Source organism: Mauremys mutica, chromosome 16, assembly GCF_020497125.1.
Source record: "Mauremys mutica isolate MM-2020 ecotype Southern chromosome 16, ASM2049712v1, whole genome shotgun sequence".
NCBI classification, from domain to species: Eukaryota; Metazoa; Chordata; order Testudines; family Geoemydidae; genus Mauremys; species Mauremys mutica.
Window position 1 is genome coordinate 29,857,176 of NC_059087.1, and position 15,533 is coordinate 29,872,708.

At 52.3% G+C, this 15,533-nt stretch overlaps 1 protein-coding gene across 6 annotated transcripts in view; it reads right to left on the reverse strand.

Annotated features, from left to right (window-relative positions):
- Positions 1-15,533, reverse strand: part of OSBP2 (oxysterol binding protein 2) — a 376,231-nt gene that overhangs the window by 47,125 nt on the left and 313,573 nt on the right. For 4 of the 6 annotated variants that reach the window (XM_044989854.1, XM_044989855.1, XM_044989856.1 and 1 more), the window contains one exon: positions 2,387-2,585. In XM_044989854.1, the coding sequence (XP_044845789.1) occupies positions 2,387-2,585 (199 nt within the window). Of the gene's footprint in view, positions 1-1,435; positions 1,529-2,136; positions 2,249-2,386; positions 2,586-15,533 lie in introns of those variants that run through there. The other 2 variants (XM_044989859.1, XM_044989861.1) reach the window with 2 other exon arrangements.

The following is a 15,533-nucleotide window of genomic DNA, read 5'->3' on the forward strand; positions in this document are numbered from 1 at the left end:
TTTGTTCAATATCTTCATTAACGATCTGGAGGATGGTGTGGACTGCACCCTTAGCAAGTTTGCAGATGACACTAAACTGGGAGGAGTGGTTGATACGCTGGAGGGTAGGGATAGGATACAGAGGGACCTAGACAAATTAGAGGATTGGGCCAAAAGAAATATGATGAGGTTCAACAAGGACAAGTGCAGAGTCCTGCACTTAGGACGGAAGAATCCCATGCACTGCTACAGACTAGGGACCGAATGGCTGGGTAGCTGTTCTGCAGAAAAGGACCTAGGGGTTACGGTGGACGAAAAGCTGAATATGAGTCAACAGTGTGCCCTTGTTGCCAAGAAGGCTAATGGCATTTTGGGTTGTATAAGTAGGGGCATTTCCAGCAGATCAAGGGATGTGATCATCCCCCTCTACTCAGCACTGGTGAGGGCTCATTTGGAGTACTGTGTCCAGTTTTGGGCCCCACACTACAAGAGGGATGTGGATAAATTGGAGGCGGAGGGCAACAAAAATGATTAGGGGGCTGGAGCACATGACTTATGAGGAGAGGCTGAGGGAACTGGGATTGTTTAGTCTGCAGAAGAGAAGAATGAGGGGGGATTTGATAGCTGCTTTCAACTACCTGAAAGGGGGTTCCAAAGAGGATGGATCTAGACTGTTCTCAGTGGTAGAAGATGACAGAACAAGGAGTAATGGTCTCAAGTTGCAGAGGGGGAGGTTTAGGTTGGATATTAGGAAAAACTTTTTCACTAGTAGGGTGGTGAAGAACTGGAATGGGTTACCTAGGGAGGTAGTGGAATCTCCTTCCTTAGAGGTTTTTAAGGTCAGGCTTGACAAAGCCCTGGCTGGGATGATTTAGTTGGGTTTGGTCCTGCTTTGAGCAGGGGGTTGGACTAGATGACCTCCTGAGGTCCCTTCCAACCCTGAGATTCTATGATTCTATGATTCTAAGACTTGGAGAAGGAGGGTAACGTCTCAGCCTGGCCCAGGATGGGTCAGAACCATTCTTGGGCTCTATGCCTGACTCCAGAAGAAATGGACTCTAGTGGTGGAGCAGGGGACCCAGGGGTCACGGCTCCTGGGCGGGGAAGGAGTTGATCTAGTGGTCAGAGCCGGGGCCTGGCAAGCTGGGCTCTTAGGTTAAATCCCCAGCTCTTGGAGGGAGCGTGGTTAGAGTAGGGGGCTGGGAGTCAGGATAACTGGATTCAGATCCCAGCTCCTGAAGGGAGTGTGATCTAGTGGTCACAGCATGGGGGAAACCAGAATCCCTGAGATCAGTTCTCTGCTGTACCACTGCCTTGCTCTGTGATACTGGGGAGGTGATTTCGCCTCTGCATCAGCTACCCACCCCCCCACAAATGGGAACAATAAACCATTCCAGGGATGTCAAATGCTTTGAGCCACTTGGGCCGAAGGCCCTAGGGGAGCCAATATACTCACACTCATGTCCCATGGTCCTCGCTGGCAGGAGGCCAGGCCACTTATCTGTTACATTGCATCACAAATCCATGTTGTGATGACGATGCTGCCCTGTGGGGAGAGCCCCACAGCCACGGAGCGTCACAGTAAGAGGCTCCTTTAGGCTGGAGGGCTCTGGGGATGGGTGGGGCTGAATGTTACGTGTTTATTTGAGTCGATCCATTCCCCTAACCCCTACGTGGTACAAGGGAACTGCCCTGGCCTGGCAATAGACACAGCCAAGGAACAAGCTGCTGCTGGCCAGCCAAGGCTCTATTTGTGGGTTACAATAAAACCAAACCCTGCTGGTGCAGCCAGAGGGGTGTCTGGGGACGACGATCTGGCACCAGCATCAACTGCAATTCGGTTTTATTCTCCAGCAACGATTGCAACCAGCAAATGAGACACCAGCCACCGGATGTGGGCAAAGGGCTCCAGTGCTCTCATGCTCAAACCCGTGGGGCCCAATGTTCTGGGGACAAACGCAACCTTGCATCACTGGGATGTGGAGATGCAAACTTCCTAACACCAGATTGCAGCGTCACGTTGGGATTCGTCTGGCCAGTAGAGGCAAGTGTGGAAAGAACGGGATTCCCCTGGGGAGACGAGCTCGTAGGGAGGCAGCTGGAGTCCTGCCTCTTCACAGGACATGCCTGTCCTGTTACCCCTCAACAGGCTTTTACCTGAGAAAAAATCCCTGGGCATGATGGGCTGCCCTGTCCATCCTTCCCGACTCTGCTGGTGCCCTACCAGCGGCTGACTGGGAACGAGTGAGAGGGCAGCCCCCCATCCCTCCCCCCACCCTGTACTGCTGGGCTCTGGCGGCTGCTCCCTGCTGCCATTGTGACATCACAGCAGCAGAGCTCTTGGGCTGGCGGGACCCAGGCTGTTGGCCTCCCAGCCCTCCGGGCCCTGGGGAAGGAGGCCGCTCACCCTTGGAAGTGCTGCTGACTGCTGTGGCGCTCGAGGACAGGCCGGGAGCTCCCCGGCAGGCCCGTTCCAAGCTGTTGTGCTGTTTGGCTAACTGCTCAATGGTCTCCTCCAGGCGGATCCTCTGCTCCCGCTCATACTGTAGTGCCCGCTGCCATTTCCGACTGTGGCTCTCGGCTAACTCCAGGAAGTCGCGGCAAGCCTGGGGGAAGCAAGGAACACACCGGTCAGGCTCCCTCGGGGACAGCACACAGCACTGCCCACAGCAGCTGTCACAGGAGCCAGGATCAAGGGCTCTTCATTCTGGAACTCTGCTCTGCCCACATCTCAGGGAGCCCTTCACCAGGAGCAGCACTCCAGCCTTCCCCTTCAGAGCTGCAGCCCCCGGCTTTGCCCTCCCTGTGCAGTCGGGGCTGGGAACAGAGCTGGGGGACTTCTCAGTTTGCTGGCAGCTCCAAAAATTAAAATAAAACATTTGGTTTGGGTCAAACGGAATTTGAAAAATTTCTGCAAATCAAAACAGTCTGTTTGGGGTCAAACAAAGCATGTTGTTCAACCGGAAATACAGCATTTTCCAAGGGCTAGATTCATGAAATGGCCAAAGGTGGGGTCCCCTTTTAGCCCACTGGCTGGCATGCTCACTGGAGACAGTCCTGGCTGGAGCGCCTGCAGGACAGGGATTTGAACCCAGGGGACTGCCTGAACCATTAGCCTGCAGACGGGCCTCTCCTGTCCCACTCAATATAAAATACTTCAACCGTCATTGGGCCAGAGGATAAAATGGGGAGCCAATGACTCTGCAGCTTGGGGGTCTGGCCCCTCACCGGGGGAGGTGGGCGCATCGAGTTCAAGTCTCTGCACCAGTGAATATTTCATTATTGATACAAAATGGAAGAGGTTCAGCAGGAGACCGTGCGGGTGCCCCACCCCAGAACAGCTAATAGCCTGGTGGGGAGGGCACGCCCCTGGCACAGGAGAAGGTGGAATGGGGATTCACACTTGGGTTTCCCACGTCCCAGAGGAGTGCCCTGACCACACAGCTAACGCGAGCTTTGAGCTACATGGCTTTACTATCCACTGGGGGCACGTATGGGTCAAACTGACCCTGCTCAAAGAGTGGTTATCAGTGGTTCCCTGTCAAAGGGGCAGGGCCTATCTAGCAGGGTCGCACGGGGTCAATATTGTTGTTTGACTTGGATAATGGAGTGGAGAGCACACTGATAACATCTGGAGATGACAGCAGACTAGGAGGGGTTGCCAGCACTTTGGAGAACAGGATTCGAATCAATTGACCTTGACAAATTGGAGAATTGGTCTAAAATCAACAAGAGGAAATTCAATACAGACAAGTGCGAAGTGCTTCACTTAGCAAGGAAAAATCAAATGGACGACAACGAAATGGGGAATAACTGGCTGGGCGGCACTACTGCTGAAAAGGATCTGCGGGGTTTAGAGTGGATCACAAATTGAATATGAGTCAACAATGTGATGCAGTTGCAAAAACAACTAATGTCATTCTGGGCTGCATTTCCTAATATCCAACCTAGACCTTCCCCATTGCAACTTGAGACCATTTCCCTTGTTCTCTCATCTGCCACCACTGAGAACAGCCGAGCGCCATCCTCTTTGGAACCCCCTTCAGGTAGTTGAAGGCTGCTGTCAAATCCTCCCTCACTCGTCTCTTCTGCAGACTAAATAAACCCAGTTCCCTCAGCCTCATTCCTTAAGCTCTGGAATGGGCTTCATTCATCCAAGGGAGGGTGTGGAACCCCTGTCATTGGAAGTTTTTGAGGTAGGACAAACTCCTGTCAGGGATGGTCTAGGTTGACCTGGTCTGGCCTCAGGAAGGGGGCTGTGCTTGCTGACTTCTCAAGGTCCCTTCCAGCCTGACATTTCTATGATTCTAAGTTATAAGGGGGCATCACCATCCCACCTGCTCTGTAGCCAAAATGATTCAGCGAATTCATGTTACCCAAAGCTGCATTTTTTGGCAGATAACCTATTTGTCCAGAAATTTTGCCCAGCTAGGAGTACAGTACAGGTCACACAGCCCTGGTGTGAGGAACTGGCTTGGGATCTGTAGTCATGGCTTATCGTGCTGAGCCTCCAAACACAGATACACCGAGCGCTAAGAGACTTCAGGCCTCCTTGGGTTGGGGGAAGTCAGGGAGTTTTACCACTAGGTAGTGCCAACTGCACTGCAAGTTTCACACGTATTCAGCTCTGCTGACGCAGCTCAGTTTTCACTTGCAGCTCCCTTGTCATTTCAGTTATGGGATGCCTCCCCTCCCCCGCTCTGCCACTGCCCCTCAACTCTGACCTGCTGCCTCCCCGCTCCCCAGGACATTTCCCCTGGCACCCCTAGTCAGTATCTACACAGCATTTTAAAAATGTGACGTGCTAGAAACAGTGTAACCTTGATTATCCAAACCAGGATCACATCCCTTAGCTTTTAATACTCAGTAAATTCCTAGGGTTCCAAAACCCCTTTGCTCTCACAAGTGATGCCATGTCCTGCAGGAGGGGCTGTTCTGCATTGTCATTGTCACTCCAGTTCTGCAGCCCCCCCTGCTCTGCCCCGGGCCGGCTCCAGCTTTATTGCCGCCCCAAGTGGTGAAAGGAAAAAAAAAAAGATAAATCCGCGATCGGCAGCACTTCGGTGGCAGCTCTACCGCGCCGCTTCATTCTTCGGCAGCAATTTGGTGGTTGGTCCTTCCCTCCAAGAGGGACTGAGGGACCCGCAGCCAAATTGCCACCGAAAACCTGCACATGCCTCCCCTTTTCATTGGCCGCCCCAGCACCTGCTTCCTGCGCTGGTGCCTGGAGCCAGCCCTGGCTCTGCCAATACAAGGGTTGAGTCTGAACTGCAGCCCCCACAACATTCTTGGTTGTGTCCTCCCCCCCCCCCCGTTCTGTCAATGCACCTCAGTCACAGCCCCCCTGCTATGCCAGCCCTGGGCTTGCTCCCTGCTGCCTTCTGTTCCAAACAGTGCACAGGTTTTGTGATGGGGATGACTAGCCCTTGGGAATGAGGTTGAGACGCTCACACAGTGTGAAAGGAAAGACGAGCCAATGGAAGAGACAGGCACCGGATTTCTCGCTGACTAATAAGGAAGAAGGACAGCCCTCTTCCTCCATCTTAGCTGAAGCAGAGTCCAGCCAGAACTACAGTCCCCTGGGTGCTAATTAGACACAGTATGGTGTGAAAGCGTAACAGCTCTTCCTTCCCCCAGGGTAGAGAGAGGACAGGTTATGCTGACAGGCAAGCAGCTACTTAGTCTCCTACATGGAGTGGTCTGCACAACCTCTTAGGCTATGGCTACACTGCAGACTAATTCAACAAATTGTGTCGCTCAGGGGTGTGAATTAGCCACTTCCCCGAGTGACGTAACTTGTGCCGATTTAAGCGCCAGTGTGGACAGCGCTAAGCTGGCGGGAACATTCCACTCGAGGGGAATGGAGTAATTCAGCCGATGAGAGAACTCTCCCCCGTTGGCTGAGAAAAGCTACACTAGAGAGCTTTCAGCGGTGCAGCCACAGCACCGTAAGCTCTCCTGAATAGACAGCGCCTCGGTGTCTGAAAGGGGCTGTGTCGGCGGCCTGCCATGCCATTCGTTTTGTGTGTCAGGGCTGGTCTCTTAGCAAGATGCCCCAGTTTGACCCCCGAGAGACGCGCTGGCGAGTGGAATGTACCACAGATTTTGAGGCATGCACAGATCTCCGTAGCAGTTCCCTTGCGCACACGTGAACAGCTCAAATGGGTCAGAGCGATTCAACCACTAATCAAGGTCTTCCTGTCTTTGCAGTCTCCCTGCCCTGTCCCACAAGGGATGGTACAGAATACACACTGGAATGTACGCTGCTAAGATTGCATGCAAATGCTACCGGCAGCCCTCTTCCTGGTATAATTAGCTTCTTGCTGCATTAGCCCCATGCAGGGTAAATGATGAACTATGGCAAATTATTCTAGGCCTGGCTAACAGTCCAATTTATCAGAGTAAGCAACATATGAATGAGAGGAACAGGGGCACTGGATGGCTCAGGGGATCCATCATGGGATACTGAGACTTTCCGATCCAGTATGTTCAAAGCAAGCCCAAGTTGGTGGTTCCCAGAAGTGATTCCCATGTAATGACAGGCCAGAGGCTGATGTGAAATAAGTTGCCTGGTCTCTTCCAGTTCCCAGTGGAGAGGTGTCCACATTAAAATCAACACCACAGTTGCCCCTTTGCTAGCAGTCTTGCCAAGAGGCCAAGGACAAAACAAACCATGGCAACTGAATCTCCGAGGTGAGAAGTGTGGCCCCAGCGAGGGAAGGCAGCATGGCTGCGGGTTAACAGAAGCCTCCAGGACTTGACACTTTCACCAGCATCAGAGACACAAGGTGGGTGAGGTAACATCAAGAGAAGCAGGTCCGATAAAGGATATTACCTCACTCACCTTGTCTATCTGGGCCCAGCATGGCTACATCAACGCTGCATCCAGCATCAGAGTCACACAGACCGAGCCAAGGAACAGCCAATATATCCCTACAACTCCCCCGAGGCTGCAATGGGCGAGCTAGCTTTGTTTCCTTTACAAGAATGTGCTGGAATCTTAGTCCTGTGCAGACAATGGGATTATTTCCTAATCCAGATGACCCACTCTGGCAGAGGGACACCACCAATGAAAAGAAAGCACACTTTTCTCTGAAAATGCTTCAGCTACTGTCAGAAGTAACAGCTAAGACCACCACAAATGAACGAGCAGGGAACACGCAGCTCTCTCTTTTCAGTGTGTTTACATGGGCATTTGACAGCACAGTACTTTGTGCCTAGTCAGTTTCACTACTAGCCTTGGGATTACTCCCATGCTGGAAGTGAAACCTGCCTGTGTGCGCCATGCTGGACTGCGGTGAGTCAATTCCCCATTATTGTGGGGTCTCACACAGCTGCACAGGAGAGAAAAGTGATCTAAAAACCAGGGAAACGTTATTATAAGTGGTGGGACTCAGGGTCATGCTAGCACTCGCAACAACCTTTAATTCATCTTTGAGAGTGACGAGATGTCTAGTTGGCAGTGAGAGATACCATTAAGCTACCATAGCACAAAAGAGGAAAAAGGGACACTATCAAGATGAAAATCATTCTGAAAAACGCACAAGTGTGAAACTAACAACAATTCAGATGATTAAAAGGGAGAGAACTTTAGACGTCTAATATACTTGTCATCATTAATGGGGCTCATTTGTTTTTTGTGCTTCATCTACTTGGATTTTACATGCACTTCACCCAGCTTTTTGCACTTCACTTACATGAATCAAGACAGATCCAGACTAACATGGCTACCCCTCTGATACTTTCTTGTTCTTGTTTTCTAGCACCATGCTGCTGGGCCTGGGTTTCCCATTGGAACTCTGATTCCATAAGAGATTTTTAATAAAGAACCATTTCCATTAGTTAGATTTTTCCAACCCATTTGTCTACAACATAAGCAAATTTTGGGTCTAAATCAGATTGACAGAGCCCCTTAAAAAGCCTCGGAGGAAGAAGAACCACAGAAATACTGGAAAATTGAAGGTTATCTTGAGAGTTATGTGACGAAATGTGCAATGAAGGAACTAGCCCTCATGTTGAAAACACATTACACAGAGTTGCTAGTGTGTGTGTGAGAGAGAGCACGGATGTGCATGTGTGCACACGTGTGCATACCCCTGCCTGTTCATGTCTTTTATGAAGTCCATGGGTACACTAGGGACTTGGCTACTGTTGATTTTACATGGAAGGAGGCCAGATACAATGGTGAAGGGTGGCAGGATAAAGCCCCTAAGACAGATTATAGAGGTACACAATAAAGGCCCCATCCATCCTACACATATAGCGATTAGATACTCGCTATAAACTGCCCTTGGCCAAAAACAATTGATCTCCTCACGTTCGTAAAGCATGATTTGCTTTTTATTTATCTCTATGCTTTTCATCAATTCATATTTCTGTTAACAAAAGATTAGTAACTAGAGACTGGATTCTGCAAGAACGAACACACGTGTGCACTTTTACACACATGAATAGTCCCATTGACTTCAGTTGGACTACTCACTGTGTGCAGAATTTAGCATGTGTGTAAGATTTGAGGACTGGTGTCCAAGACACAAACCCTAACCTCACCATAGCTAACATAAGAACATAAGAATGGCCCTACTGGGTCAGACCAAAGGTCCATCTAGCCCAGTATCCTGTTTTCCGACAGTGGCCAATGCCAGGTGCCCCAGAGGGAATGAACAGAACAGGGAATCACCAAGTGATCCATCTCCTGTCACCCATTCCCAGCTTCTGGCAAACAGAGGCTAGGGACACCATCCCTGCCCATCCTGGCTAATAGCCATTGATGGACCTAGCCTCTATTAACTTATCTAGTTCTTTTTTGAACCCTGTTATGGTCTTGGCCTTCACAACATCCTCTGGCAAAGAGTTCCACAGGTTGACTGTGAGTTGTGTGAAGAAATACTTCCTTTTGTTTGTTTTAAACCTGCTGCCTATTAATTTCATTTGGTGACCCCTAGTTCTTGTGTTATGAGAAGTAGTAAAGAACACTTCCTTATCTAGTTTCTCTACACCAGTCATGATTTAATAGACCTCAATCATATCCCCCCATAGTCGTCTCTTTTCCAAGCTGAAAAGTTCCAGTTTTATTAATCTCTCCTCATTCAGAAGCCGTTCCATACCCCTAATCATTTTTGTTGCCCTTTTCTGAACCTTTTCCAATTCCAATATATCTTTTTTGAGATGGGGCAACCACATCTGCACGCAGTATTAAAGATGTGGGCGTACCATGGATTTATATAGAGACAATATGATATTTTCTGTCCTATTGTCTATCCCCTTTTTAATTATTCCCAGCATTCTGTTTGCTTTTTTGACTGCCGCTGCACACTGAGTGGATGTTTTCAGAGAACAATACACAATGATTCCAAGATCTCTTTCTTGAGTGGTAACAGCTAATTCAGACCCCATCATTTTATATGTATAGTTGGGATTATGTTTTCCAATGTGCATCACTTTGCATTTATCAACACTGAATTTCATCTGCCATTTTGTTGCCCAGTCACCCGTTTTGAGAGATCCTTTTGTAGCTCTTCGCATCTGCCTGGGACTTAACTATCTTGAGAAGTTTTGTATCATCTGCAAATTTTGCCACCTCACTGTTTAACCCTTTTTCCAGATCATTTATGAATATGTTGACTAGAACTGGGCCCAGTACAGATCCCTGGGGGACACCACTATTCACCACTCTCCTTTCTGAACTCTGACCATTTATACCTACCCTTTGTTTTCTATCTTTTAACCAGTTACCAATCCATGAGACCTTCCCTCTTATCCCATGGTCGCTTACTTTGCATAAGAGCCTTTGGTGAGGGATCTTGTCAAACGCTTTCTGAAAATCTAAGTACACTATATCCACTGGATCCTCTTGGTCCACATGCTTTTTGACCCCCTCAAAGAATTCTAGTAGATTGGTGAGGCATGATTTCCCTTTACTAAAAGGATGTTGACTCTTCCTCAACAAATTATGTTCATCTATATGTCTGACAATTTTGTTCTTTATTATAGTTTCAACCAGTTTGCCCGGTACTGAAGTCAGCTTACAGGCCTGTAATTGCCGATCACTTCTGGAGCCCTTTTTAAAAATTGGTGTCACATTAGCTATCCTCCAGTCACCTGGTACAGAAGCTGATTTAAATGATAGGTTACTGACTAGAGTTAGTAGTTCTGCAATTACACATTTGAGTTCCTTCAGAACTCTTGGGTGAATACTGTTTGGTCCTGGTGACAGTTAAAGCTGGATTTAACCCTGTCTGCTCTGAGGGCCCCATGCTGCTATCTTTGATTGCTGACTGGTATCTGTAAGCAGCCCTGTGGGTTATCCATGGCATGAAGTACTATTCGGCATAGGTAAGGGTCCCTAATGAGATACAGCCACATGCAGTTTTGTTAGGTAGCAATAAAAATTCCCTTGAAAAATGCTTGCAAGCAAGAGCAGCAGCAGCTTTGAACAGGTGGCGTTTGTCCTGCAGTCAGCACTTCTCTGCTTCCATATTCTTTCTAATTCATGACCTTCAGTACGACTCTGGGAAGCAACCCAAAAGCACGGTGGAGAAGGTTACAAAGGGATATTTCCAGGCCACAGTTCAATAGCTCTTTGCCTATTAACAGTGCATTAAAAGGACATTCAGGCTGGGACGCTGAGCAGTAAAGGGAAGGCGATCTACTCTACAGAGAGAACGACAGAGGCCTTAACGCTTCTTCTGCCGCAGCCATGGGTCTAGTTCTGGGACAGTGGTGGGGGAGGGAGGGAGTGTCGCGCGTTTCACTCTTAGGGCTTGTCTTCCCATACAGCGCTACAGCAGCACCGGTGCAGCTGTGCTGAGGTAGCGCTGGGACAGCGTCTCCGTCAGCGTAGTTAATGCACCTCCGTGCGGTAGCTACGTCGCCAGGAGAAGCTCTCCCATCGACACAGCGCTGTCTACACAGGGGATAACTACATCGCCTGGGCTGTGGATTCGTCACATCCCTGACGGACACAGCTATCGCAGTACAGGTCTGTGGTGTGCACCTAGCCTGAGAGCTCAGTAGCCCTATGTTTACAGGGGGCTGACGGTGTCCGTGGGGTGGTTAGAACACAGCAGGATGACTAGCCGTGGCAGAGCCTGACCCAGGAAGGGGAGTGGCAGAGCCCAGGGACACAACGCGTCAGCACAGTAAGCGGTGCAGGAGACTGGCAGTGAACAAGCAGCTAGCATGGCAAAGGGAGCAGAATGCCAGGCCACGTGGCATGTTTTCTACTTAATTCATTAAAAATCCCGACATGACCTGTCTGAGCCAGGCTGCAGGGAGCTGTTGTGGCCAAGCTACAGGATCCTGGTTCTGAATTACAGAGGTGTAAATAGAAGTTACTGGAGTTACCTCAGCATGACATTGGCGTAACGCAATGGAGAATCAGGCCCTTAAACACAGGGATTTCTCATTTGCGAAATGACATCAGCCTGGGACACTGAGCTGGGTTCCTAACGGGGAGAGGTTTCTGCGTGCCCACTGTCCCCACTCCTGTCTATTTCTGAATTTATCGAGAACGGCGCCTCTTAAAGGGTCTGATCCTGCCCCCTGGAAGTCCATTGAGTGTTTCAGTGGGAGCAGGTCCAAGTACTGAATCGCACCACTGAGCCAACAGAGGTTAATGCAGATCCAAGGGGTCCCTCGGAGCCAGTGTGCTTAACGCCTGGTCTGGCAAAGGAGCAAACAGGAGATGGAGGCAGCCCTGGGGTGACCCCTCCTCATGGCACAGAGGTAACGCCCATCAAGAGGGGCAGGGGGATTTCACCAGAGAGAGCCCCGAACGCAATGATCCAAATGTCGACAGGAGCTAAAGGCCGCTGGAGAAGGTTGCTGTTCTGAGTTACGCCCGTAGGTCACCGACCAGCCGAAGCTCACCAGAGCCTCAGTGTGTGTGTCCTATGCCAGGGGCTGCCGGGGAGTTGGTGTGGGGATGGACATGCTGGGAGACTCTCCCGCTGTGGGTTGCACCCCCTTGGCACTCCCTGAACAGCAAAGGTGAGTGCCAGGATCTGGCCCAGGGTCTGAGCTCATACTGGTTTTACTCTGGATAGGCAGCGCTGTAACTGAGAGCAGCATCTGGCTGAAGTGAGTCTGAGCCGGAGGAGCTGGGGGCTGAGAGCCAGACACAGGTGGAAGTGACCCCAGTCCAGACCTGCCTCATGTCTGATTGGTCAAAGCCAAAGGCACCTCCCTCCAGCCCTCAGCATCCGTGTGACACCAGCTGCCGCTCAGCCGCTGACCCACCTACCGAGATGTACGTTAACTCCCTTCCTGTCGCCCAGCTCCCTGGGAACACACAGCCCTGGGGTTTCGCTAGAGAGCCCTTGGTGCAGGGCTTTGATCTTCCACTGGCATCTACAACGCAGGATCAGAGCAGGGGTCACCCTTGGTTAGTCTGCTCATGTATCTGAGCGAACTGAGCGGGCCTGGCCCAAGGATTCCTGCCCACACCAGCCATGAGACCAGCCACACCCAGCCCGCGAATGCTGCCACCCGCTGTGGAACAGAGAGATGTCAGCAATGGGGCATTTCTGTAGCACTGGCCACAAGGCGTAGCTGCCCGTCTGCTCGTAACAGAACTAGATCCACGGCCCGCTCCAGACATCCAGGACGCCCGGGCTTGGCTTCTACTTATTCTAGCACCAAGAGCTCTTAGAGAGCTGGGAGGATGAAATCCTTCCAGGCCACAGCGGGACAGCAGCGATGCTCTGCAGTCACTACTCCAGCCTCCGTGGTACCTTAAGGTGGGGATGGGGGTTACGGCTGGTAGATCTACCCCTTCCACAGGGGCCGACACTGGGATTTCCCCAGGGTTCTGGACACCCACTCTGCCCCAGGCCCTGCCCTTACTCCATCCCTTCTCCCAATCCCGCACCCCACCTCTTCCTGCCCAGGGCCGGCTCTAGGTTTTTTGCCGCCCCAAGCAAAAAAATGTTTGGCTGCCCCCCATCCAAGCCCTGGGCTCCTCGCCACAACCCCCTGCTGCCCCAGCCCTGGGCTCTCCCCCACCACCCACACCCCCTGTTGCCCCAGCCCTGGGCTCTCCCCCACCACCCACACCCCCTGCTGCCCCAGCCCTGGGCTCTCCCCCACCACCCACACCCCCTGCTGCCCCAGCTCTGGGCTCCCCGCTTCCCCCCCACCATTGTCGTCCCCCCACACCTCCTGCCGCCCCAGCCCTGGGCTCTCCCCCACCACACCTGCACCCTCCTTCTGCCGCAGCCCTGGGTCACTGGTAACTCGCTCCCAGGGCGGGTCACTCAGCAGGAATTTTAGATGTGCACAGAACAGACAGGATTGGTTCCCATATGGTTACAGAACTGCAGTAAAGTGGAACAATTTTCAGCTTGTGTGATTGGAGGGTATCTGGATGCATATTATAAGGCTGTCCTCCATAAATGAGGAAAAGTTGAGGTGCCTTTATTATTCTTTTGTTCCACTCTTTCTTTCTCTGGGGAATTTGCCAATGCAATATCACTGTCTTCCTTTTAAACAAAGAAACAAACAAAAAAGGCAACGGCTGTTGAAAATAGCAATTCCAGTCCTAATAACCACTGGGGAGCATTTCTTGCTCAATTTTATCCTACTTTTTCTACAGCAAGTTACAGTGGATCAGTATATTTGATTTGGGAGAAATGAAGTAACAGCTGCCCAAACTGAGCTTGAGCACTCCTGAATTTTGAGGTGTTCAAATCTGGAAGGCAGGTGTGGGGAGGGCGGAGCTGTGGGCTCTGCGGGGGAGCACGGCAGCATGTATGCAGCAGCGTGTCTGGAGCTGCATGGAGCCAGACACGCTGGTCTGAGTGGCACGGTAAGGGGGCTGGGGGCGGTTGGAGAAGGGGTAGGGGATTCCCAGGGGGCAGTCAAGGGACAGGGAGCGGGGGGGTTGGATGGGGCGGAGGTTTGGGGGGGCAGTCAGGGGCAGGGAGAAGGGGGGGTTAGATGGGTCAGGGATTCGGGGGGGCAGTCAAGGGACAGGGAGCAGGGGAGGTTGGATGGGGCGGAGGTTTGGGGGGGCAGTCAGGGGCAGGGAGAAGGGAGGGTTAGATGGGTCAGGGATTCGGGGGGGCAGTCAAGGGACAGGGAGCAGGGGAGGTTGGATGGGGCAGAGGTTTGGGGGGGCAGTCAGGGGCAGGGAGCAGGGGGGGTTAGATGGGTCAGAGGTTCGGGGGGGCAGTCAGGGGACAGGCAGCGGTTGGATAGGCATGGGAGTCCCAGGGGTTTGTCAGGGGACAGGTAGGGGGTGGGGTCCTAGGGGGGAAGTTGGGGGGGTCACAGGAGGGGGCAGTTGGGGACAAGGAGCAGGGAGGCTTAGATAGGGGGTGGGGTCCCAAGGGGCAGTTAGGGGGCAGGGGTCCTGGGAGGGGGCAATCAGGGGACAAGGACCAGCGCTGCTTAGATAGGGGGTGGGGTCCTGGGGGGCAGTTAGGGGCAGGGGTCCTGGGAGGGGGTGATCAGTGGATGGGGGGGGTTGGATGGGTTGGGGTTTCTGTGGGGGGCAGTCGGAGGGAGTGGATGGTGGCAGGGTGGGGCTTCCCTCCCTCCCCCTGGAGTGTCCTGTTTTTTTAATGTTAAAATATGGTCTCTCTACCCTCCACAGTGCAGCTCTCCACCCACAGCACGCTGCCGCATGAGGTCCCCCTCCTTCCTTTCCAGTTGGTAGTGGCCAAGGGCATGCTGGGAAATGTAGTTCTTTCCCTGCTCCAGGGCTGGCTCTATAGGCAGGGAGCTAACCAAGGAACTACAGCTCCCAGAGCCCCATTGGTTCTCAGCTCCCATTCTGGATCCCTGCCGCCCCTGCAAATGGGCTGCCCCAAGCAGGTGCTTGCTTTGCTGGTGCCTAGAGCCGCCCCTGTTCCTGCCCCCGTTCCTCCCACAATTCCCCCCCCCCGGGTGCTCCAGCCCTCGAGAACCCATGGAGTCAGCACCAATGACCCCTCCCCCACTCCACCTGTCCCTCCCAGCTCCCCCCCCATGGCTATGTGAAGGGAGCCCTTGGAAGCCAGGTTCCTTGGTGTTCATGGGGAGGGGCAGACTCCCTGGATCCTGTTCCCTCTCCCCTGGGCAATGAAACTGTACCCAGTGCTCTGTGTCTGCCCCCGCCCCCAGGCTCTACACAGGAGGAGGCAGGATTTGTCCCTAAATTATCCCATACTCCTAGCTGGAAAAGACCAATCCACTCCCCACATCCATCACCTCCCCGCTCTGCCTCTAGTGCAGGCCTGGTCCTTCCAATCTGCTGGCTAGCACTCTGTGCAGCCTGGCTGCAAGTGCCCCAGTGACAGGGCTCCCCCATGTCCATGGGCGGTGAATCCAGAGTCTAACTGGAGTGCTGCCCCCCCTGCCCCACACACACACCTGCCCTTCCCTGAAAGAGGTGACCATGATCCTAGTGCCAGCGCTGGGACGGCTGCCAGGCACATGCCCCTGAAACACAGGGGCAGCAGAACAGCAGAGAGCACAGGACTGAGGAAGCCAGATGCACAGACGGGGTCCTCTGCCTCTAAGGGAAGGAGAAGAAACCTGAACCGCAAGTTCGAAAGAGCTCCACAATGTGC